A 23,202-nucleotide genomic window follows, 5' to 3' on the forward strand; every position below is an offset into this window, starting at 1 on the left:
ATAAAACTCACCCTCAGGACACTTTGCTTGTAAACAGGGTGTGAAAATGTTCAGGTGGGGGGATAAAAAATTTGCAGCAGGATTATTTTCCTTGGTTTAATCAAGCCAGCCCAATGTCATTAAAATTTCATCAAATCTGTATCCATTTCCAATGTGTAGGGGCACATTTGGATTTAACCACGTCTTTACCGTACCGCCACGAACAACACGCTAATCTGATTTGCGTCACATTCTTATCCGGCGTTTTTTGAAGTTGAACGTACCCTCTGGATGCTCTGCTAATAATGAGTTTGGCGTACTCTGCGCGTGCAGAGTTTTCAAGCGGGTGTGTTTGTCCTGGTTCCGTGTTGTGAACTGCGCTGCATGCACATTCTGTCCTTGCTGCTCGGCGCCCGCGTGTCCTTAGTCGGGATCTGTGTGTGTGCATGGATGGATGGACGGTCGTAGAAACAGCGAGGTGGGTCTTATGCGCTGAACTGAGCTGATTCTTTCCCTATAAAGAGCCCTGCTGCACTCCTAACATTGGGCTCTTGTTAATTGATGGGGCGGGAGGGGGAGGGGGTGACCGGCTGCCAAGTACTGGACGTACCAATCTGACTATGAATATGGACTAATTACCCCTCGCATAATAGTAAATTGGCTCATAAGGTCGTTGTCCTGGTCATGGCCCACATTTGGCTTTGTTACCATGACATAGTGAGGGGAAGCCATGTGTAATCCTTATAATAATAGTCCGGACCAGGCTTGGGCCGAGTGACATTAATGACGGACGATTTTTTTACCGTTTGTGAACGGATCTCACTTCCCCGCTCTATATGCAAATATAATATATTGTGATTGTAATATAGGTATATATTATATAAGCTCATAGAGAAAGATTTACATTTATTTTGTTTGCTTGGTTTCTTACTTGTATGGAAAATGAAAAGATTATTTTAGATCTATTTATTTTCGTTTGTTCCCTACTTGTAGGAAACAAAATATGTTTTTTTTGTCAAAACTAAGTGACTAAGTTTTTGTCTCAATACTTTACTTGTTAATAAGACATTCTGCACTTCTGTAATGGGGAGACCACATTGGCCGCTTTACTAGGGGGTGCAGTTTATTTTTGATAATAGGGCTGTCCAGGGCCTGCTCCTCCTATAGGCGAGAAAGGCTTATGTCCCCTAATGGAACGAAAAACAAGTGTGTAGGGAAAGAAACCGTGTGTGATGGGGACACTTTGGGGAGCACACGGACACTCTTTATCCGCTTTTTCACTTTAATGAATGAATTTAATTCCTGTTCATTAATGTTCCTTTGCCTTTTAAATTCATGTTCTGGGCACTCTGCTTTTATTTAATCCGTCAAAGCCCCTTTGTAAACTGTTTTTACAGGTGCTTTCTCCGTGCCGCCCCGATTGTTTTAACCCTCTGCGCTGCCCCCGGTGAGACCCGGTGCTATGGTGCGCTGTGTGCGGCGTGTGCTGCTCGCAGAACTCGGAACATCCATAGAGTCTGGACAGACTCTTTGGATGTTCTTTAATTGAATGAGCATTAAGCTGTCCCTGAGCACACGGAGCAGTGCTCGGTTGTATCTGGACGTATGCGGTTTTACAAGGCTTGAAATGCGACATGCGAGCCGAACCGCGGGGGGCGATCCGTACGGATCAACTATATTCCGTTTTACCACTACGCATTGCATTACTTTTTATGCCCTCCCTGATAGAATTGTCAATTGGCGGTCGCCGATTAGAATTTTGAACGATTGCCCAAGCCTAGTCCGGACGTTCCTGCATGACATTTGCTCTTTGATCGCTGACTTTTTAAGTTTGGCAGATCCAATTGTGATGGTTTTATGGAAGCTGTTGTTTAATGAGGAGATAACACTTTACTCTTCCAAAGATGCGGCAGCAACATGGCAGACTTGGTGCTGTATAAACAAACTCGACGGGCCTGTTTTTTGACTTATTACACAACCCTTTTATGAAGCTTGGCACTTTATTTAGTTCAGCAATCAAATTATTTGATGCAACTTGATATAATAATAAAACGTTAGCAAAACATTTACTGTAAAATTACACAGAACAATGCTGCTTTTCTTTTCAGTTACTATTCTTTTAAAATTACTAACTTTTTCCTTTAATTACTAACTTTTCAATATGCTGCTTTTCGGTATATTGCTAATCTTATGTTTTCACTACTTGGATTGTTTTTATGACCACCAGTTAATCTCATGATAACATGTAGCATTAAATAGCTTATATAAAGGTTAGGGAATTGTTTTTTGTTGCTGCACAGTCCATGTCCATAGTCCAGTCCACCACAAGCCTTTTAACCATTGTATTCCCCAAAGTACTGAGTCATTGCTGACATCCTCACTTTATCTTAATGCACCAATTTCATATACACGAAGCATGGCTTGTACTGTCCCGGGTTACCAGGACTTACTAATCGTTTTTGGGCTATTATTGTTGACGTTTGATGTTATCTAATCACCATTGATAAAATTGTGCTGCTGCTTTAGTTGTGGTTTTAGGTGGCACGGTTGGTGGAGCCTGATACGACCATTGTGAGGTTTAGAAATCCTGCAACGTCAGTAATAAATCAATACATGCAGCTCTTTATCCCCTCCCCAGTTGCTGCGTTCCAAAAAAAAAATACATTCATTATCGATGTAAATATTAGGGATGTGCCAATCCACTGTTTTTCAGATCCGATGCCGATACTGACCCTGATTCTGATACCAGAGCTCTTTTTTTCTTATATTGTTGTTTAGGGCTCCAGATATTCCTCTACAAACCCATTTGAATTTGTATGCTTTTATTATTTTTAACATTCAAATATTTACCATTTTTTAATGCTTAAATTTAGTGCTGGGGGTCGGGTGGGGGGCCTTACGCACGGTTCTGCAGCTATCCAGCTCTGATCAGATCAATCTTTTCTCCAAACGAAGCAAATAAAAACTCTAGATGGATCCTGCCCACCGTCTCACAGCCTGGCGGCAAATGCCCTGCGGCCCGGCAAGGTCCGCAATCCGGTGGTTGGGAACCTCTGCACTAGAGAACATTCTGTACGGTGATGGTCTGGTTTAGTTCCCACTTTCATAGCCACATCTGTGGAATTGCTGGACTTTCTGGTCAAAGGCGCATTCTCCCTTGCACACACAGTGCAACGCCGGGGGAGAAGGAAACGCACCGGTGCACTCGCGTGCATCTCCGCCAACGCGGACTTTGCACACCTTTACTGGGAATATTTCTCTCTAATGTGCGTTCACTGTGGAGTAAACGGGATGAACATATATTGAACTTTATTGCTCATCACATGTGAATGCATTCACAAACATTTATAATCTATTTATTTATGAAAAAAATACACAATCGAATGGCAATTTCAGCATTCAAATAGTGTTATTTTGTTTATTTTTTTCAAATTATATTGGAATTTCGAATTTTGTTCCTGCAGCCCTACAACACAGCTGGATAGCTGCTGTGCAGTGAAGGTTTGCCCAACTACATCTGCTATTACCTATTCGTGCATGGCGCTTTACTGTTTAATAATTTGCCGAGATGAATTCTTTAGGGGGCAGACCATTAAATTCTCAAAATAAAACAGCGGGTTCATGGTCCAGCGCAAGCTTTGGAATGAAATTTGGATTAGCATGTGGAGCCACAAAGTCAGTCCGATATCCGAGTGAATGATGTCAGTATCAGTACCCAATACCGATATTGAATTGGATCTGTCCGTAAATCTCTAGTAAATATATCCTTTTTTCACATACTTCAACTGTAAAATGTGTACGCCAAATAACACAAAACATGATTCAAATAAAAATTATTTCCCTAGGTCACGAGGCACTGTTATCTTCTGTATGCATAAAATAATATATATATATAAATACACATTTTAAACCTGTGTTGTCAGCAGGCTTGGCGTACAACACAGGGTAGTGTACAGTATGCCATTGCATCCAAGACAGGGATAATCTGAAAGTGGTGTTTAAATTCTCAACATCCAATGCTACTCTTTATTAATCATCAAGAATTGCTGCAATAACTCTGCCCTGTCGACGACCTGTGGGCTGACAAGAGCACAGCTTTTTGTTATACATGACCGCCACCAATCCCCCTCTTTGCAGAACAAGAAGTTACCATCTTTTGATCTAGAAACCACTAATCACCATACTTCTCCATGAGAGGGAGAATCACCATGGGTGAGGCAGATAAACATACAGATAAACAAGTCAACATATCAACATAGAAACATCAGGCAACATGTATTTGACAAAACATGAGGAAAACAGGATGAAAATTGGAACAGCAATTCCGGCGGCTGGCCCCTTCCTGTGATAGCTATGGCAGTAAAGGAGAGAAAAGTAGAAGGATGTGATCAAAATGGTGTTCGGGGGCGTGTTCGAGGCAGATGGTGGTTGTGTGTGTGTGTGTGTGTGTGTGTGTGTGTGTGTGTGTGTGTGTGTGTGTGTGTGTGTGTGTGTGTGTGTGTGTGTGTGTGTGTGTGTGTGTGTGTGTGTGTGTGTGTGTGTGTGTGTGTGTGTCCCCGTCCGATGTGTCCCCTGGTAAATGCACAGGACTTGTCCCACTTAGTTCTAGTGTACGAGGTAAGAACTATATCGTAGCGCCTCCAAGCACCGTAAAAGGTCTTGCAGCCACCCATGAGTCGCTTAGCCTTATCGACACCACATGACCTCAGGAAAGCACCAGGTGCTTTGCACTGCAGCCACAGAAGACTCCCCAACCCACAGTGAAGCCGGGAGCCTGCAGAGCATCGACCACACATGACCCCAATGTGCACAAACCAGTCCGAGAGAGCACAATGTGACCCTGATGCACACACATACTGTACAACCCACCCCCATGTGCAGGCATATGACACACCTGCAAGTGCAGAAACTGGGCCGCAGCCAACAGACGCCCTGCGTGAGGCCCGCCATACCGCAACCAGGGAGAAGCTCCAGCCGGCCACAAGCCCAAGCGCTCACCCACGTAGCAAAGTGTGCATGGGGCAGTGCACCCCAACAACAACCCCCCTGGGGCAAACGGACCGCCGCCATTGCCCACAGACAGCCAGATATGCGGCCCCTCCACGACCACTGGCACCCACTGTAGAGATGCCCTGGCCAGCGCCCCACCGCCGCACATGCTGACCACAGAACAGACAACAGCAGACGACACCCCACCCACAGCCCGGCCCCCCAGCGACGCACACCCCACGAACGAGAGCGTCAGCGAACCGACACGCGGGCAGCCAGATACGACGACGGGAGTCTGCCCCCACCGAAGGAGATAGCCACACAGGGAGCCCGCTCTGAGCGCACCCGGCCAGGCTCAAGTTACCGCTCAGTGCCTAGGACCAGATTGAGACATCCAACTAGCCCCGGCCACACAGGACCCAGATGGACACACGAGCACCAGCACCCCGGGGCACAGCCCCACCCCCCACACCCGGAAACCAGCCAACTCAACCCAGAGACGACCAGATGCCCCCCCCCCTCTATATGAATAAGATGTTCAATCATCGGAGGTGGTTGTACGATGTTGTTCATTGATTACATTTTACTTGAAGAGACTGCTGCAGTTGAAGGTATTACAAGAAACTGTGACCACCGATATCATACCTTTGGATAAGGGTTGTCTTCAAAAATGTGTTCAAGCTGAGTGATTCCATGTCGTTTCCAAGACCTAAAAATGATTGGTTTGTTTTTAACCAGAAAATCCGGGTTGTGCCAAATTGGAGGGAATTTTGTTCGGAGATGGAGTAACCACTGAGTTTGCTGAATTTCCACCAGGCTGACAGAGTCGTTGCGATACATGGGTTTTTAAAGCAATTATGTTTATTTATATATTCACTCAGGAATGGGAGATCAGATATTGATAATTCTTGACTTTCTGTTTGTTCAATATCTAGTAGGGACGCTTCTGGGCTGATACTGATGTTTGAAATAACAATTTGGACGATAGCTGGCTGCGTCTGATTTTATTTCCGGCCAAAAGAAATGTTTAAAAATGCGGTTGTATGGATTGTTTATTCCAAGGTGCCCCGACCACAGATTATTATGAGCTACTGACAGTATGTGTGTCCGATATTCTGAGGGCACCACAATCTGGGTTACTGCACTCCAGTCTAGTTCATCCATCTTGGATTGTGTCCACTTTCTATACAGTACATCCTGGTCCATGTAATACTCAAATTATTTTGTGCTCACCAACTCCCTACCTACCACCGCAGTTTGACACCTCTGAAGACTCAGAACTGATTGTTCTGCTGCACCATGATTAGTTGCCTTTGAGTAACTGGGAACAGGAGGTCAATACCGGGAAACCTCAGGACGTGTGAGTTTAGTAGCAGGGTCCTCCTCTCCTGTACCAGCTCTTCTCCTGCACTAGCGGGCATTAACACAGAACCAGACAACACATTTTCGTCACCCAGCTTTTTTTGCCTAGGCAGGCGTTACTACGCATGTAGGGAATGTACTAGGATACGGCAATGATAGTTGAGGCAATGAGTGACTAGGAAGCCTGTCCACAATTTCAAGAACTGGAGTTACCTTACGTCCAGCCATATCATTAGAAAGCAACAGGGAGTTGCCATTTATTGGCAACTCGGGGCATATAGCTACTTTAAAGAACCCTGTCACCAACTTTGACTGGATAAATACCTTATGCAGGGGAATTGGCACAAATTCCCATGTCTATACCGCGGACCACTGCTTTAGTGTCACATACTTTGTAAGCATTAAAGGGTAGCACCCCACTGAGGATGACAGATTGTGAGCCTCCGGTGTCCCTGAAAATATGCACAGGCTGATCATCTGCAGATTTTCCTGTAAGGGATACATGGCCTTCAAAAATGAAAGGTTTAAAACATGGATCCGGGCCATCTAGCGGGTCGTCAGTTTCTAACCTCAGTCGTACCTGCAGAAACTGGAGTAACCGTTTCTATTAAGCCAACTCCTTTTGGCTGACAATATTTCTGGTTAGTTTTGCTCTCATTATGCTGCCGAGTACGACAGTTAGCAATTATGTGACCAGGCCAGTGGCAATAAAAACACTCACGTTCCTTATCTGCAGAGACAGCTGCTTGTGAAAGAGTGGTCACCTTTTGCTTATTTGTATAGATAAGTCACAAGTCGGTCAGGCAAACACCTCCTGAACTCTACTATTCTGATCATCTCTCTAAGTGATAAGAAATTACTGACCTTGCCTGAGTTACACCACCTATCAAAGGAAGTACTTTTCTCTCAAGCAAACTCCACAAAGGTCTGAACCTTCCTAGCATTTCAAAACTTTTGTCAGTAGGCCTCGGGCACTAACTCATATGTCCTTAAAATGGCTGACTTGACAGTATCATACTGCAAGCTATCTTCTAACGGAAGGGCGGAGACCGCTTATAGTGCTCGTCCCACTAACCTACATTGCAGTTGCAGAGGCCACACATCGGGTGGCCACTGAAGCGCATAAGCAAATTTTTGCCAATGCACCACTCCAAGCACATTAGCAAAAATAGGAATCAACCCCACTTTCTTGAAACTGTGGTGCTAATGTTATGTGTTTGGCATTATCAAAAGCCCTATTTTCAGGAGAAAGACACTGCGGGCGTTGTACTTCTGGCGAATCAAGAGTGAAGGAAGACTCCCCTCCCTCCTCCTGTTTGGAATCAATTGTTGGCGTAGTCGTGCATCCTCGTCAGCCTCAATTTCCAACCTATGTACCTCTAACCTGAAGTCTAGCTCCACTTTCTCTTTGCATGATTGGGCCTCCAGCTCAAGACGTGCCAGGCAGACTTTAAATCGGGCTGTATCCTTTGACCCAGTAAAACCTGCTACCAACTGGCTGCTCTTTGTTGAGCTACCCAAAATATATACAGGAGGTGGCAACCACTCCTTACCTAGTGAGACTAACAGAGGAAAACCTAGCATGTGCAAAAGCAGTACTGTGACTGTTATCACAACTTAGTCCAAATAACAAATTTACCAAGTAAACAGGTCTTATAGCTGGGCCATGTCTGACAGTAACAAGCAGGCAGAACGATTCACATCAGGGTTATATAGTCTTCAGCTGGGTGATGATTGGTTCCCCATCTCTTGAGATCCATGGACCAACCATGGGCTGCCTCAGGTAGACCAGTCATTCATTCATTCATTCGGACATCTGCATAAAGAAACCTATGTGCAAGCTTAGCATTACATTCAAAACCACACACAGTGGTAACGGACAGCAAGATACAAATCCTCTGTCCGTCTTCATTCAGCTGTCTTCCAGCCCTAATGACCTGCCTGTCTACCTGTCTGTCTGTTTTACCCACTCAATGTAAATCCTTCTCACATCACCGTTGTTTTCGCTAAAAGTTCTTGTAACGATGACCTGTCCTAATACTTGTCTACCTTTCTGCTCTTTCTCTCTCTCTTTTTCCCTTGCACATGAACTCTCTTTCTCTTTGTCTGTCTCTTGATTATCCAATGAATTTGCTTGATTATCCAATGAATTTTCTTATGTCTGTGTAGTTCTTTGTCCTCCGGATTTTTATCTGTAATACTTTTCTGGAATACATCTTGTAGACAGCCTTTGGCAATTAAGTGAATACCCGTTATGTGTTTTTTTTATTGGGCTGGACAATAAACACTGTACAGTGAAAGCACCAATTATATTATTACATTTTAGGTCAATGAGGTAATGCACAGTTATATCAGATACACACATGACCATCATCAACCAGTTCCAGGAATATATATGATATGATACTGAAATATGATACTGATGAACTTGCAGGTTATGTGATTTTGTAATAATTACGTTACTTTAGAGAACAGAGAGGGTCGTAAGGCAAGTGGGTTTAGTTAGAGCCATAAGCTACTGCACGTTGATCAGATCATATATCTTACTCTAGAGGTGTTATAATTATTGCGTAATTATATTGAGCCGATGTTAGAAATGTTTCAAAATATACAATGAGAATTGGGTGTGAAAGTTAACTGTCTACCTGAATTTTTATGTTCCAATATTAAATGCCAATATATGATTCTTCTTCATAAGTTGGATGTGCATTATTACGTACGTAATGTAATGGGCTCATATGATAGTATCTGATGATGGTGATGATGATATCACATGGTATGATACTATGATGCGGTGTCAACCATAGCAACCAGAGACCCGGGTTCGGTCCGAGTGGAGTTGACATTCTCCCCTTGCGTGGGTTTCTACCTTGGCACACCAGTTTTGCATCCATTTGTAGATCAATTCCAACTTGAGATTGATGAGATGGCTCACAGTGCCAATCTCAATTCATATATTGACATTTTATACACAATGAGCATTGCTACCAACTTTTATATGCCGTCTGATGCGCATTACAAAAGCTCTCTACCTGATGATATTTGTGATATTTAATCACACACTTATTTACTACTGAACCTGGGTCTTTTTCTTGTTTGTTTGTTTCTTTGTTTTTTTCCTCACACTTACTTGATCTCTTGGTTCTTTAGCTACATTTACATGTACATTTACACGTTACACAAAGTAACTCAACGGTCAGTCAGTTGAACAGTGACATTATAGCTCAGTGCTGATGTGCGCTGTTTCTCTGTCAGGGAACGTTAGCCAGAGACCTGAGCCAGGCTGAGTCATGCCAGATGCGCTAACAAGCACTCCTCAGATTAACAAGCAGATGACTGCATCACCCGCTTTCCTCCCCGCCTCGCACTCTTATGGCATAAACTCATTCTCACTCCTTTGGTGTCTTATCACGTTATCTCTCAATCTGGCTCCTTCTTTTCGATGCAAGGAGCCTCGTGTCTCCCCTGGACCCCGTTTTTGATCCTGCTCCCCCTCCTGCGCTCTGCTCTCTCTCTCTTAACTCCAATTTGTAACGAGTTGTCGTTTTAACCATAGTTCACAATTTTTAACCATGCTATGAGAAGGGGGTGATGATATTGGATACTGTAGCCTACAAACAAAACGGGACACCTTGGATTTACAAAAAGGGGAATGCGAAGCAATGCACTCCAATGCAATGATGTCACACCATTGACGTGACAGGAACCACGGGAATGCAGCAGTTGGAATGCTTAAATAATTAGGAAGCCAAAAAAAAAACTACAACATTTATTTACACGCCAGGCATAAGGGAGCAATGCCTGCCGTGAGCTGATGGTACCAGCTTGTAGGCTTATCCTCGTGATAAGTGGAGGGAGCATTTGTCTATGCATACATAATCAGGAGCCGATGCAGCTGTATATGTTCAGCAACAAAGATTCAGAAGTATATAAACATACAGTATATGCATGTCCTTTTTGAATATTCACACATGCATACAGTGACTCACAACAAACATTACATTAGATAGATACAAGTGGTTCAATACAAGAACTGCTCGGATGCACAGAAACATGAATGCTTTCTTTTTGGTGTGTGTGCAAATATTGACTATAGTTCTCTCCATTTCAATGCAAGTGCAACCTAATTCACGTAGGAGAGTTGTTTATAAATGTCATTAGTTAAGTTTGTAACCCTAAGGGGGTCTGAAAAATCCGTTTTCTGCTTCTCAGTTAGGATTTGAATGAGCTCTGAGTGCTTACAAGAATACTGTTTTCTGTCAAGTTTTCCAGAGTGGTGTAGGGGAAAACTATTGTTTATGAATACTTTCACTGGGTGATCCTATGAGACGAGATATCATCTGGGATTTTGGTAATATCGTAAAATATTGCGATATAGTTAAACCTCTTTTCCTGTTTTTAAATTATGGATTTCATTAACGTAATGCAATTTTCTACATTTCATATTCCCCATATCGAGGTACTTGGCCAAAAATATTGTGATATATATATATATATATATATATATTGTGCAATATTTTGTCAATATTGCCTAGCCTGCCAAAATTAAACACAGTCCAAACACAGTTTTTATGTGTCTTTTGACAATAATATTTAGTGGTTATAACTTTTTGTTCATGTGTTTGGCTTTTTATTTTGACAAAGCCACCTTGACAGTTGCGTCTGCGAATATGTTTAAACAAACTTGAACACACACAGTTACTCCAGGCCATTGTCTCTCACACAGTCACTCACTGGAGCGGCAGATTTGCAAGGTTACACAGAAAGCACATTTAAATCTAAGCAGTCCCCCGAGGAAAGTGGGCTATTTGTATAATTACGGATTATGTAAGTGCCATTGTTAGACTTGGTTTACGTTGTTAAAAGGGCCAGAACTCTGCATCCGTGCCGGTGTGGGCTTACACAGTTTTGAACGCAGTGCTATTTTACAAACAACTTCATGCTGTATGAATAGTTCATTATTATTATTGTAATGTTACCATGGTGACCTTCCTGCTATGATTAGAAGTCACAGGAAAAGGTTTTCCATTATGTTCGTGATCACTCTGAGTTGAGTACTCGGCACTCACACGTGACCCTCCCAAGCCTGTGTCGGAAGTTCCACTACAAATGTAGGAATTTGTTTATGAGAAAATGGCATCCACTGAAGTGAACGCTTAAATTGCTTTGAGGTAACAACAAAACAAGTCAATCAATCTTTCACATGGTGCCTGCCCTAATGATGCATGAAACACTATAAAATCTGCTTGTGGAGGAGTGACTGAGCAAAATGTTCAGATGCTGATACTGTAGCTCTCGCAAATATTACAATTATCGTACTTAATGTAATGATAGCTGTGCTTGTGCTGATAATTTCTGTACTACTGTATACGGAGACATGTCTGCGTCAGACAGCCTTCATAACAACAATGCACAAGGTACATGGCAGTGCTATCACTTACTTTGTCAGATAAAAATACAACACCACAGTTAAGAATTATTTGTGGCATTGAGCCACTGTCAAAACAAAGTCAATTTAAGAAGTACACTGACATTTCAACAAAACTGTCACCACAAATGGAGTGATATTTTTAAAGAACGAATCATGTCAATTTTCTTTTGAATAAAACAATCGATGTGAATTGAATGGGATTGAGAATCAAGTAACGTTTGCATGATTGAGGGTTTTTTTCGTATTCTCATAATAGTCTGTTATCATTCTGTTTACATTGTGCCATATACAATTCTTACATTTCCATTAGAAAAGGGAAAAGTATCATCATCAAAATATCATGTGCGCAGCACTGTCCATACATGACAGTATTGTAAATGCAAAAAAAAAAGCAGTTTCAAATGCATGAATTGTACTCAAAAGGATGAGATGGCTATAATCTTATAAAAAAAAAAATACCCCACAAAAAAGGCAGTACATTGTTTTGTTCTTTTTGTTTTTTACTTGTGCTGTCAGCGGTCTTGGCATGCAACACAGGATATTTGTGTGCCATTGCAGACGAGACAGAGCTAATCTGCAAGTGGTGTTCTCAACAAATTCTCGACTGCAATGCCGCACTTTATTAATCCTCAAGAACTGCTGCAATAACTCTGTCCTGTGGACGAGCTTTGGGATGACAAGAGCACAAGAGCACCACCAAGCCCCCTCTTTGGAAACCATCTTACCATGTTTTCATCTATCAACAACTCATCATCATTGCTTCTTCAAGAGGGGGAGGGAGAAGCACCACGAGTGAGACAGATAAACATAAAGACAAACACCAATATGTGCTTAAGGAAAGAAATAAAGAAACATCAGACATGTATTTGACAAAACATGATTTATTATGTAGACGAACATCGGAATAGCAATTACGCCACGTAGCGTACGGCATGTCTTGTGATAGCTATGGCAGTAAGTAAGAGAGAGTAAGAGAATGGGAGAAGGATGTAATCGCGAGGGTGTTCTGGAGCGTGTGTGTGTGTGTGTGTGTGTGTGTGTGTGTGTGTGTGTGTGTGTGTGTGTGTGTGTGTGTGTGTGTGTGTGTGTGTGTGTGTGTGTGTGTGTGTGTGTGTGTGTGTGTGTGAATTGTCCACCGGTGAAGGCACGGGACTTCTCCCAATTAGTCGAGGTGTATGAGGTCAGACCTATACCGTAGCGTCTCCAAGCAGCGGAAAAGGCCTTGCAGCCACCAACAAGTCCCACAGCTGTATAGACACCCCACAACCTCAAGAAAGCACAATGCACCACAGCCGCAGAAGACCCCCAACCCACAGAGAATCCAGGAGCCCATGGAACAGCCACGAATGATCCCGAGGTGCACAAAATAGTCCCAGAGAGCACAAAGTGACTCTACAACCCTGGGGCGCACCCATATAACCCAGCCCCATGTGCAGGCATGAGGCTCACCGGCAGCGCAAAACCTGGGCCGCAGGCGCCAGACATGGACCACGGACCACGGGCCCGGAGCCGGGCCCCGCAGCCGACAGAACGACACCATGACACCTCGCCAGGACTGCCCACCCCGCGGGCGAGCCAGCAGGGCCCCAACACCCAACCAACACTCCGCATGCCACCAACGCCCGGCGCAAAGGCGAGGTCCGCCGTACCGCAACCACCGAGATGCCCCACCCGGCCACAAGCCCAGAGCTCTCACCCAGATAGCCGAATGCGCATGTCGTGGGGCACCCCAGCATGAACCCCCCTGTAGCGAACTGAGCCCCGCCATTGCCTGCAGACAGTCAGATATGTGGCCCTTCGACGATCGACGACACCTGGGGCGCCTGCTGCAGGGAAGCCGAGCAGCGCTAGTAAGGCCGACCACCGCCTCCCGCAGCGCAACGTGTGTGTGTGTGTGTGTGTGTGTGTGTGTGTGTGTGTGTGTGTGTGTGTGTGTGTGTGTGTGTGTGTGTGTGTGTGTGTGTGTGTGTGTGTGTGTGTGTGTGTGTGTGTGTGTGTGTGTGTGTGTGTGTGTTAGCTAATGAGTGGTATTAAAATTCCAGGACAGTCGTGAAGTATGCCAAGGCAGGAGCATAATGGGCAAGATGGCAGCTGGCCGCCACATCCCTACCCACATAGCTCGCACCCCACCCGTCCTGCCAACCCTAGGCCTATTGTATGGCCTCTGTACCGAGATTGAGTTCCAGCACTGGGAGTGATAGGCGAAGCATAACCAGAGGCTGTACATTTTTATTGAAAGGACTAATATTGTTATCATAGCAAAGGCATGAGTTGACATGACATGAATGAATTATCACCGGATTCCGGTAAAATAATTATCTTGATTCCCCATAGCTGAGAACGTCACCTACATACATGAGCAGGATAAGTGTTTCCTCAGATATTCTCCATTCTCTTATCTGTTTGGAGTATCTACTGAGGACAGAATGTTTTGAAAGGCTGTACAGTGCTTCGGACTGCCTTTGATTGTAGAGAACAAACAAATACTCATTTCATTATCAATCAACTCAAACTTACCGATTAGCTTAATGGAATGGACAATATCTTTGCTTGTCTGTTGTGTGCGTGCTTACTAAGTTTAATCTTGTCATCTGTGACTTCATATGTTCTTCATATCTGTGCATTAATTTTACATTTGCCAAGTCTCCAAACCATTAAAACAGCAAATACATTTCTGTTCATTTTCAACTGTTGGGGACCACGTGGACCGTGCACATATTAACGGCAAAGGAGGGGGGGAGTGGCTTGTGTATGAGGAAGATGTGACAGAGCGGAGGAGGACGGAGGAGGGAGGGAGCGATGGAGGGGAAGCAGGCAGTCGTATGCCCTTGCAGTTTGTAATTGGTTGGAGCAGTTGAGAAGGGGAGGGCCCTCTGAGCCACTGTTTCTGTAGGGAGAGAGGCAGAGAGAACGAGAGAGAACAGAAGATAAATGAACACAGAGGGGGGTTCTCCCACCATTAGTATGCCTGCCTCCCTTGTTTCCACTCTAGACCGTGTTACTGCTTCTCTGGACAGACACTGGCCGAGGTGTGCTGGTATGTGTGTGGGCGTTTGAAACATCACTCAACATCTGCGCTGCCTTCAACATTGCCGCTCAGTCTAGTTTGCATCCCTCCCAATGTTCAAAGGACCAGGGAGACACTGTGGCAAGGGCTGGGAGCAAGAGGCGAGAGAGGGAAGAGGAAGAGGAGAACGACAATAAAGAAGAGAAAACTGGGAAGAAAACCTATATGCACAGCAGTGGACCCGGAGAATGATAAGAGACTATCGTTATTTGCTCCTTCCCCGCTTCGCTAAGAATGACATGGATTGCACAATAATGCCATTTCATCGGAAGCTATCGTGACTGTAGACTGAAGTCAGAGAGGACGGAGATCGGAGACTGTGATCACTGCAGCCGCAGCAGATGTTGTTGCCATCCCTGACTTTATAGGGAGCACAGAGCAGATCGGACTGGAATTTCTCCAAACAAATACAGTTTTTTGTCTTCATCTAAGTGACCGTATAAGAATACGCCGTATGCTTAATGATGGTTTCATGCGTGTGTGCACGTAAGTGACACGTTTTCTTATTTTATTTTTTTCCTTCTTTTTTTCCTCTCTTTCTTCTTTTTTTTTTTTTTTTTTTTTTGCTGTGTAGGCAGCCACCTCAGTCTGCATTACGGACAACTCTAAGGGGATTCTGCACTTTTTTTCTGTGAACTCCCATACCTTTTGAAGTTGCAAACGGTGAACTCACCATGGAGCCTTAGCAAGAAGCTTTATATTGGATCTAAAGGTGTCCAGCCTGACCAAAACCCACTTAGTGACCAGCATTAACAGTGCTCGGGTCCCACGTCGCCCTTCTAGGGTCCCGTTACATTCCACCCCCCAAGATGATGAACTCCACTGTGGGACCATTCAACCAGAGCTCTGCCAACTTGGATCACTTCAACTTCTCTGCTCCATTCTGCCTGCTTGAGGTAGGCTACTCCCACATCTTCAACACCTGCCTGCTGGAAGTCTCTGTCATTCTTCTCCTTACTGTCCTCATTATCTCTGGGAACCTAGTGGTGATCTTTGTTTTCCACTGTGCGCCTCTGCTCAGCCAACACACAACCAGCGCGTTCATCCAGACTATGGCTTATGCTGATCTTCTGGTTGGCGTGAGTTGCCTCATCCCCTCGCTGTCCCTCCTACATCACCTCCAGGACTTTGACCCCAAACTTACCTGTCAGTTTTTTGGGTACATCGTGTCCGTGTTGAAGTCCGTCTCCATGGCATCGCTGGCGTGCGTGAGTGTGGACCGCTACATCGCAATCACTCAACCTCTGACCTACGCGTCCCTGGTGACTCCTTGCCGTGTGCGCTGCTGTATTGCAGTGATATGGTTGTATTCTGCTCTAATCTTCCTGCCGTCCTTCCTGGGCTGGGGTAAGCCATGTTACCATGGCGATGTCGTGGAGTGGTGTGCGGTCGAGTGGAGGACGCAGCCGGCGTTCACATCATTTATTGTGGCATTTCTCTATGCCCCCGCAGCGCTCACGGTCTGCTTCACATACGCGAACATTTTCAAGATCTGCCGACAGCACACCCGGGAGATCAGTGAGCGACATGCCCGCTACCGGCCTCAGACGCTACAGGCAGCAGGGGGGGCAGTGGGCTCCGTGGCTTTGGTCAAGGACAGCACTGTGGTAGACCAGAGTCAGGTCCCCCACTTATCGCAACATCTACAATCCCAGCATCATCGGGCATCTGCGCCATACCCGGACAAACGGTATGCTGTGGTGCTGTTTCGCATCACCAGTGTGTTTTACATCCTGTGGTTGCCCTACATCCTTTACTTTTTGCTGGAGAGTGGAGGGATATACCATCATTCAGCGGCCTCCTTCCTCACCACCTGGCTGGCCATCAGCAACAGCTTCTGCAACTGTCTGATCTATAGCCTTTCGAACTCTGCCTTCCGGAATGGTCTGAAACGCCTCTGTTCCTTCTGTGTCCAACGCAGCGTGGCTAGCAGTGGTCTGGGGAGTAGAAGCACCAAAAAGGCCTTCTTTGGACCTGCTGCACAAGGGTACGGGGGACCTGGGTCTGGATACGGCCATGGGGAATTAAAAATTGGAACAACCTGTCATGTGTAAGGAGTACTGAGCAGAACGTTGAGCTGGGATGCATTTGAAACTGTTTGATTAAAATGTTTTCTACTGTAGGTTTCCCTAGTTGACATAAAGGGTGCCAGTAGAACACAGGTATAGATTGGTTGCTGCCATTTACAGTTACAGAGAAACTCTGCCTGAAATGGCAAGAACTGACAGTCAAAGACTGAATGAGGGCAGAAAGAGTGTGAAACTGAACATAGAGAAGACTTTAGGAAGAAGATTCTTTATTCATCACACGGCATACAACACATGCACTTATGCGGCAACGGCAACCCACACACTCGTGCTTCAAATGGTGTCCGTTGAAATGAGTTCTCAGCTTTTAACCCATCCCCCACCCGGCCGTTGCTTGTCCTTCCTCCGGGGGGCAGCCAGGAGCAGTGGGCAGCATTCAGCCACGCGTCCAGGGACCAATTACAAGTGTCCATCGCTGGTCAGACAACGATGTTCTGCATGTTTTTGGTGGGGGTACTTACTTACTGATGTTACAAGGAGGAAACCCCATGTGAGCGCGGGGTGAACATGCAAACTCTACACAGAAAGACCCCTAATCAGGAGATAACCCGCTGGAGGGCTGTGCCAACAGCACCCCAGGCGGGAATCGAACCCAGGACCTGCTTGCTGTGAGGCAGCAGTGCAATGCACTGAGCCACCAATAGTCTCACAAGATCTTGTAAGTACTGCAGGAATCCCTCAAGCATTATAGCATATTAAAGACAGGCAGGGTTTGATTGAGGATGTCTGTAGGAAGAGGGAAAGCTGCCCCGGAGAAGTGTCTTATAAGTTTGTCAGAGAAATTGTTTGCTGTTCAACAGTGGTCTTCAGTGCCAAAAAGCAAAAAAAAAAAATAAAACATAAAAAGATGGAAATGCAAGAAAAGCAGAATGTGAAGTTTGTGATACTATTTGACCTTTGAGTTATGACAGAATTTGACACTATGTATTTAATACAAAAATGGAATGTATGAATGCAAAATCCTGTGTAATTTAAAAAGGACAGTTGACTGCTGCTCTTACATGTAGAAATGCCGAAGTGAACTGATAAAAGACTCTTAAAAACGTGTTTAACGTGCCCTTACCCGCTGGGTGTTTTAAATACTAAAAGAAAACTGTCTTGTTTGTATTTGTCTATGTGTATTTATTGGCTGATCTTCTGGATTGACCAATCAATTAACTGAATGGTTAGGCCCGATCAAAGAGTAATTGAAATACATCCTATTTGTCTATCATTAAGATACATGCCAGGACAATTTAGAAAACTTTGAATTTAATATTATTTATTTGTTTTTTTTGTGGCTGATTACAAAGAAATGTGTTGTTTTTTTGTAGCTTGTTGACTCATTCTGCTCTTTTGATATATGATGTGAAATGCTGTATGGTATATGACTGTTAAACTGACCTTGAACCACAGTAATAATAAGTAAACATCTCTGTCTTTTCAATACAAAAACATTTTCCTTTTAGGTTGCAATTAATTATATTTGTCATATTTATAATGTGTCACTAACTGTTACATTACAATACAGTTTATTGTCAGGACATCACAGAGAATAGATTTATCATTTTCCTCACCATCTTCCACCACATATAATAAAGCTGTTGGCTAGAACTTTTGAACTTTGACCTTTCACCTTTGCGAAGAAGTTAACAAAGCAAACCAGATTTTAGCGGGCTCTATAAATGTCACATTTACATGTTTTAATTATATTGTCTCTGGTCTATAGCCTGCTGTATAGTGATTGCATAACTGTGCCGCCAGTTGGGGAACAAACATATACACAGGAGAAGCATGGATGTAGACCAGACAAACAGACCATTCTGTCCTTGCCCTGACTAAACTCTGCTCAGTCTGATGAAAAAAGATTTCCATGTCTCCCCTCATGTCTATGGGGATGGGTCAGAGAGAGTTTGTGTGTGTGTGTGTGTGTGTGTGTGTGTGTGTGTGTGTGTGTGTGTGTGTGTGTGTGTGTGTGTGTGTGTGTGTGTGTGTGTGTGTGTGTGTGTGTGTTGTGTCAAGTATTATTATTATTTTTTTTTTACTGGCTCACTTTATTTTGATAAAGATACACAAGCTTTTCTACCTAGTCTACCAAAGAAAGTCTGTCGGATATATCATGATGTAATTTTACCTTTCCTGTGGTCATTTTATTCCTATTTATGGAACGGACAAAGATTTAGAGTTCCCAAAAAAGATTGTAACCACGTTGATACCAGTCCACTGCTCTGTCCTGGTTTGGTGATGCCTAGCTCACATGTTTAGGACTGTTTCACAATACAGGTATATAGTTGCCTTGATGTATACATTTTAGAAAAATAAAATATTTTTCCCTCTTTTTTTTGGATGAGGTGGGACCTGATTTATAGATATGCATCTACTTTTTTCAGTGAGGTCTCTGTATGTGAATTAAAAAATGTAATGCATGACTTAAAAATATACATTGATAATTTCATTTCACAATCCGTTTGGACTCACATAAGCTCTTACAACAAAAACTTTTGGTTTCACTTTGGCTCACTGATAATAAAGATATTAGCTACTTGGATATTACAATTTGGTATCAAATGCCACAGAATGCTTCACTACTCTGTCGTGTCGATGCAATTCGCATCACCTCTTAAGTATGGAATTTCAATACCCATCCCTTTTTCAGTATCTAGTGATCTGGACATTGTAATGTCAATGTCACGTGAAAGAATCAAGGCCAAGTATTGCTTTCCATATTGCCTTCCCACAGAAAAATTCAGAAGCGCTAGTGTTTTGTATAACTTTATCTGTCTGTAGAAGCGTGTATGCACATTGCGTCCGGACACATGTGCCTGCATGTATGTTAGGACGACCATGTGCTCGATGGACTGTTCTGGGTGTGTTGGCGTCCTTATTGCCATAGTGATCACTGTACACTTTGCTTTAGGCCATCAGGTGTTTTTGTGTGTTATTTGCGGTGTGTGTACCTGTAACGTACAGAACAAGTGCTGCAGGGTTAAATGAGGATGGATGTACAAACTGGTGGATGGTCTCCTTTGTTTTACAGAACCCCTCGACTCCTTTTCATCTTTACTTTGCTCAACATTAGCCTGGAACCTTTGCTGCTTTGCCTGAGCCTTTCCCTTGTTGTGTCTTTAATAGTGGTATGTAATAGGGATGCGCTGATGCAGTGATTTTTGCCGGTATTGGTGTAATCCAGTGATTTGGGCCAGTATTGGACCAATACTGATACCACACCACAACTAATCAACAACATAAAGAAAGATGGAAAAAATGTTTGAAAGACACGCACCCTGCTCACTCCCGCCCCCATCAACAGAGAGAAAAATCAAAGTGCCTTACATAAAATAGATAAAAAAATAAAGCAAAAAAAAAAAAAATATATATATATATAAGACATAAAAATAAAAAAAGTGAGTCAGTGTTTTTAGTGTTTTTGCATGCAGAGCAATACCTCCTTCTGTGTACTATACATTACACAATTTGCTTATATCAATGATTATGCCTATAATAAACAACAAATATCAAAACATATTGTTGATATTTGTGACAAAGATACAGCACTTAAATGAAAATCCTACATTGAACTTGTTTAACTGATCGACAGACCAATGTCTTTGTGACCGGCAAATGCCTTCTGTATTTAGAGCAGCAGTGGAAGTGGCAGATGTCACATCTCCTGTGTTCTCGTCCACAGACACTTGTGAGTTTCAGGTCCCAGAAGACCGGAAGCTGAATGAGAAGATAGGTAGTCGCACTCTGCATAACTGAGTCATGTTGTGGGACTATGTGCTTCTTCGTCAAGGGGAGAAGACTATTTGTTTCACAGTTTGAGCGCAACTTGTATTGTTAACAGCTTAGTTGTTTCAGGGAGGGAAAAAGATCGGTATCAGCTCAGTATCTGTATCGGCAGATACTCAAGGTTGCAGTATCGGTATCGGACATGAAAAAGTGGTTTGGAGCCATCCCTATTATGTAAGTTATGAATCATTTTCCCCAACTGCATGAGTAATATATTTGGATGGGGTATTGAATGTCGAATTGTTAAAACATTTGCAAAGGTGATTTTTATTTTTATTTTTTATTTCTGTTCCTTTTGTTTTGTTTTTTTTGTTTTGTTTTTTTACCTAAGTTGCCGCGTCCCGGAAAAAAATATGTTTTTGAGTTTACAGACATGAAAGGTTATCAACTTCACCAGTCATGTCTTTGTGAAAAAGCCTTCCTTTCATTGTCAAGTCGTCTATGTCGTTTTCGATCCTGCTTAAAAACCTTTTATCAGCTTTGAATGGAAATACCAAGTTCTCAGAGGGTTAAACAAGTCTGTTGAACAGAACGTTCTCTACCTAAGTAGTCAGTTGTACATGTCCTCCTTAATGAGTAAGAATTGGGGCAATGCTAACTCAATAATGCGTTTGAAACATTTTTTACGTCGCCACTCACACGATAGTTCTTTCCTGTGGGAAAACAAATTAGCTCCGTTCATCTCCAAGGAGCTCTGAACAATCTGAGGGAGCCAGTACAGATGAACGGCATGTCGGTTCGGAAGAAGAACGAGTCTGGTTTTCATCTGGGTTTATTTTTCACCTGAAGGTGCGCAAGATAAGGCGTAGAATTGAATTGAAACGTGCCTTGCTAAAGTTCTGAAGGTTGTACTGTCCATTAAGAAAGCACAGCTGAATTTCCCCCTGGGATTAATAAAGTGTTATTTTTATCGTCTCTCTTAAAGTGGAACTGTTATGCTTCTTTTCTCCAAGTTAATATGCTCTCCAAGGTCCCCAAAACATTTTTTTTAAAGTTGTTTTTTTGTTGAAAATACCACTCAGATTATGCATTTGAGCCATTGCAACATGCCTCCAATCCACCCTGTCTGAAAAGGGGGCTGTTTCGATGGGAGGAGCCACCCTCCCGAGACTAGACAAGTTCTGTGAGCCAATGGGGTTTGAGCGCAAGTTGCGGGTTCTGTGAGCCAATGGCGTTTGAGCATGGCTTTCTGGGTTTCATTCTATTTACTCCGTAACTTTCACCGATTTCCCCTTATCGGTCAGCCAAAATCTGCTTCTGAACAGATTTGAGGCGAGAAATAAGCAGTTCAGTTGCCGAATCTTCAGTCATATTTCATCTACAAGGCCTCATTTAAAAGTTTGCTCCCGGCTTTTGTTGCCGTGCTCCAGGCTTGTGGGACACACGGACACCACACCACGACACACCGGGACTCTGGCATGCGGGGAATTTAAACAAAAACACACTATATTTATTGGTTTTGTTTGGAGAAACGCACAGCGGATCGGTTGGAGCAGACGACCATATAAAGAAATCCACGACGAGCTGACGTCACGTCGTAAAGGGGGAAAAAAAAAAAACCTTTGAAAGACCGCAAACCTCTGGGTTTAGCTCACAGCGATTACTTTGTCTTTAGTTTACCTCATTATTTGACACTTTGGCCACGTCCAATAGGAACATCCAACATGTGGAAAGGCATAATAAGTCCCCTTTAAGAAAAGGAGCCACAGCCTACAACATTAAAATGATACCTTAAATAATTGTACTTTGCTATACAGAATATGGTCACAAAGGTGCGACGGATGGAAAAGTAAAGGGTCACTTTACTTTCCAAGTACAATCTGAGGTGTGTTACATTTACAGAAGGCTTTATAAGCTGTGTAGTGCATGCTTGTTTGAATAAATTACTCTTGGCAAGCCCCCACAAAATACCGGCATTTTTTGATAATTATGTTTAAAATCCACTTTATAAGACTATGCTTGGTTAAGCAGACCTTGGATAAGAAACAATTTACACAGCATTTGGCAACTTGGCACCCACATATTTTGCACATTGTATTTAAGAGGAGAGGCAGTACAGTAGATGGAACAATCAGTACTTCCAACCAGCACACAAAGTAAACAAACATGGAAACTCTGCGCACAGAAAGGAGATTTCCGATTTTCAGAGTACAGATTTCTATTTGTGGTGTTCATTTATTCACTTGTTTTTTTTTCCCCAAACTTTTTTTTTTAGATCGGTTTTATTTTGTTTGTTCAGCTTTATTTTCCACATAGTTTCACATACATTTTTTTTTTTTTAATGTTTTTTTTATTCTCACTGGTGCTCACATAGTTTGACAAATAGAGAGAGAGAGAGAGTGAGAGAGAGAGAGAGAGGGAGAATTGGGTTGCACTCAATTGAAGAGAAGGAGCGCACGAGACAGGGCGAGAAGTACAGACAATGAGGGAAATGAGAGAGAGGGTCCTTCGTGTTTTATTATCCGACGTCCAATCTGTATTGGATCTTTCTCCTCTGCGTTTTCCTCAGGCTTCTA

The 23,202-nt window shown here is 43.4% G+C and overlaps 2 protein-coding genes across 4 annotated transcripts in view; both read left to right on the top strand.

The window, feature by feature from the left end:
- The window catches only part of rabgap1 (RAB GTPase activating protein 1), a 100,434-nt gene that overhangs the window by 42,503 nt on the left and 34,729 nt on the right, over positions 1–23,202 (top strand). The window lies entirely within an intron of this gene.
- Positions 15,638–16,882, top strand: LOC307242823 (putative G-protein coupled receptor 21; the record flags this gene model as incomplete). The annotated part of the gene is made up of 1 exon (XM_080017416.1): positions 15,638–16,882. The coding sequence occupies one exon, from the start codon at positions 15,638–15,640 to the stop codon at positions 16,880–16,882; it is 1,245 nt and encodes a 414-aa protein (XP_079873542.1).

Source organism: Zeus faber (genome assembly GCF_960531495.2).
Source record: "Zeus faber genome assembly, chromosome: 17".
NCBI classification, from domain to species: domain Eukaryota; kingdom Metazoa; phylum Chordata; class Actinopteri; order Zeiformes; family Zeidae; genus Zeus; species Zeus faber.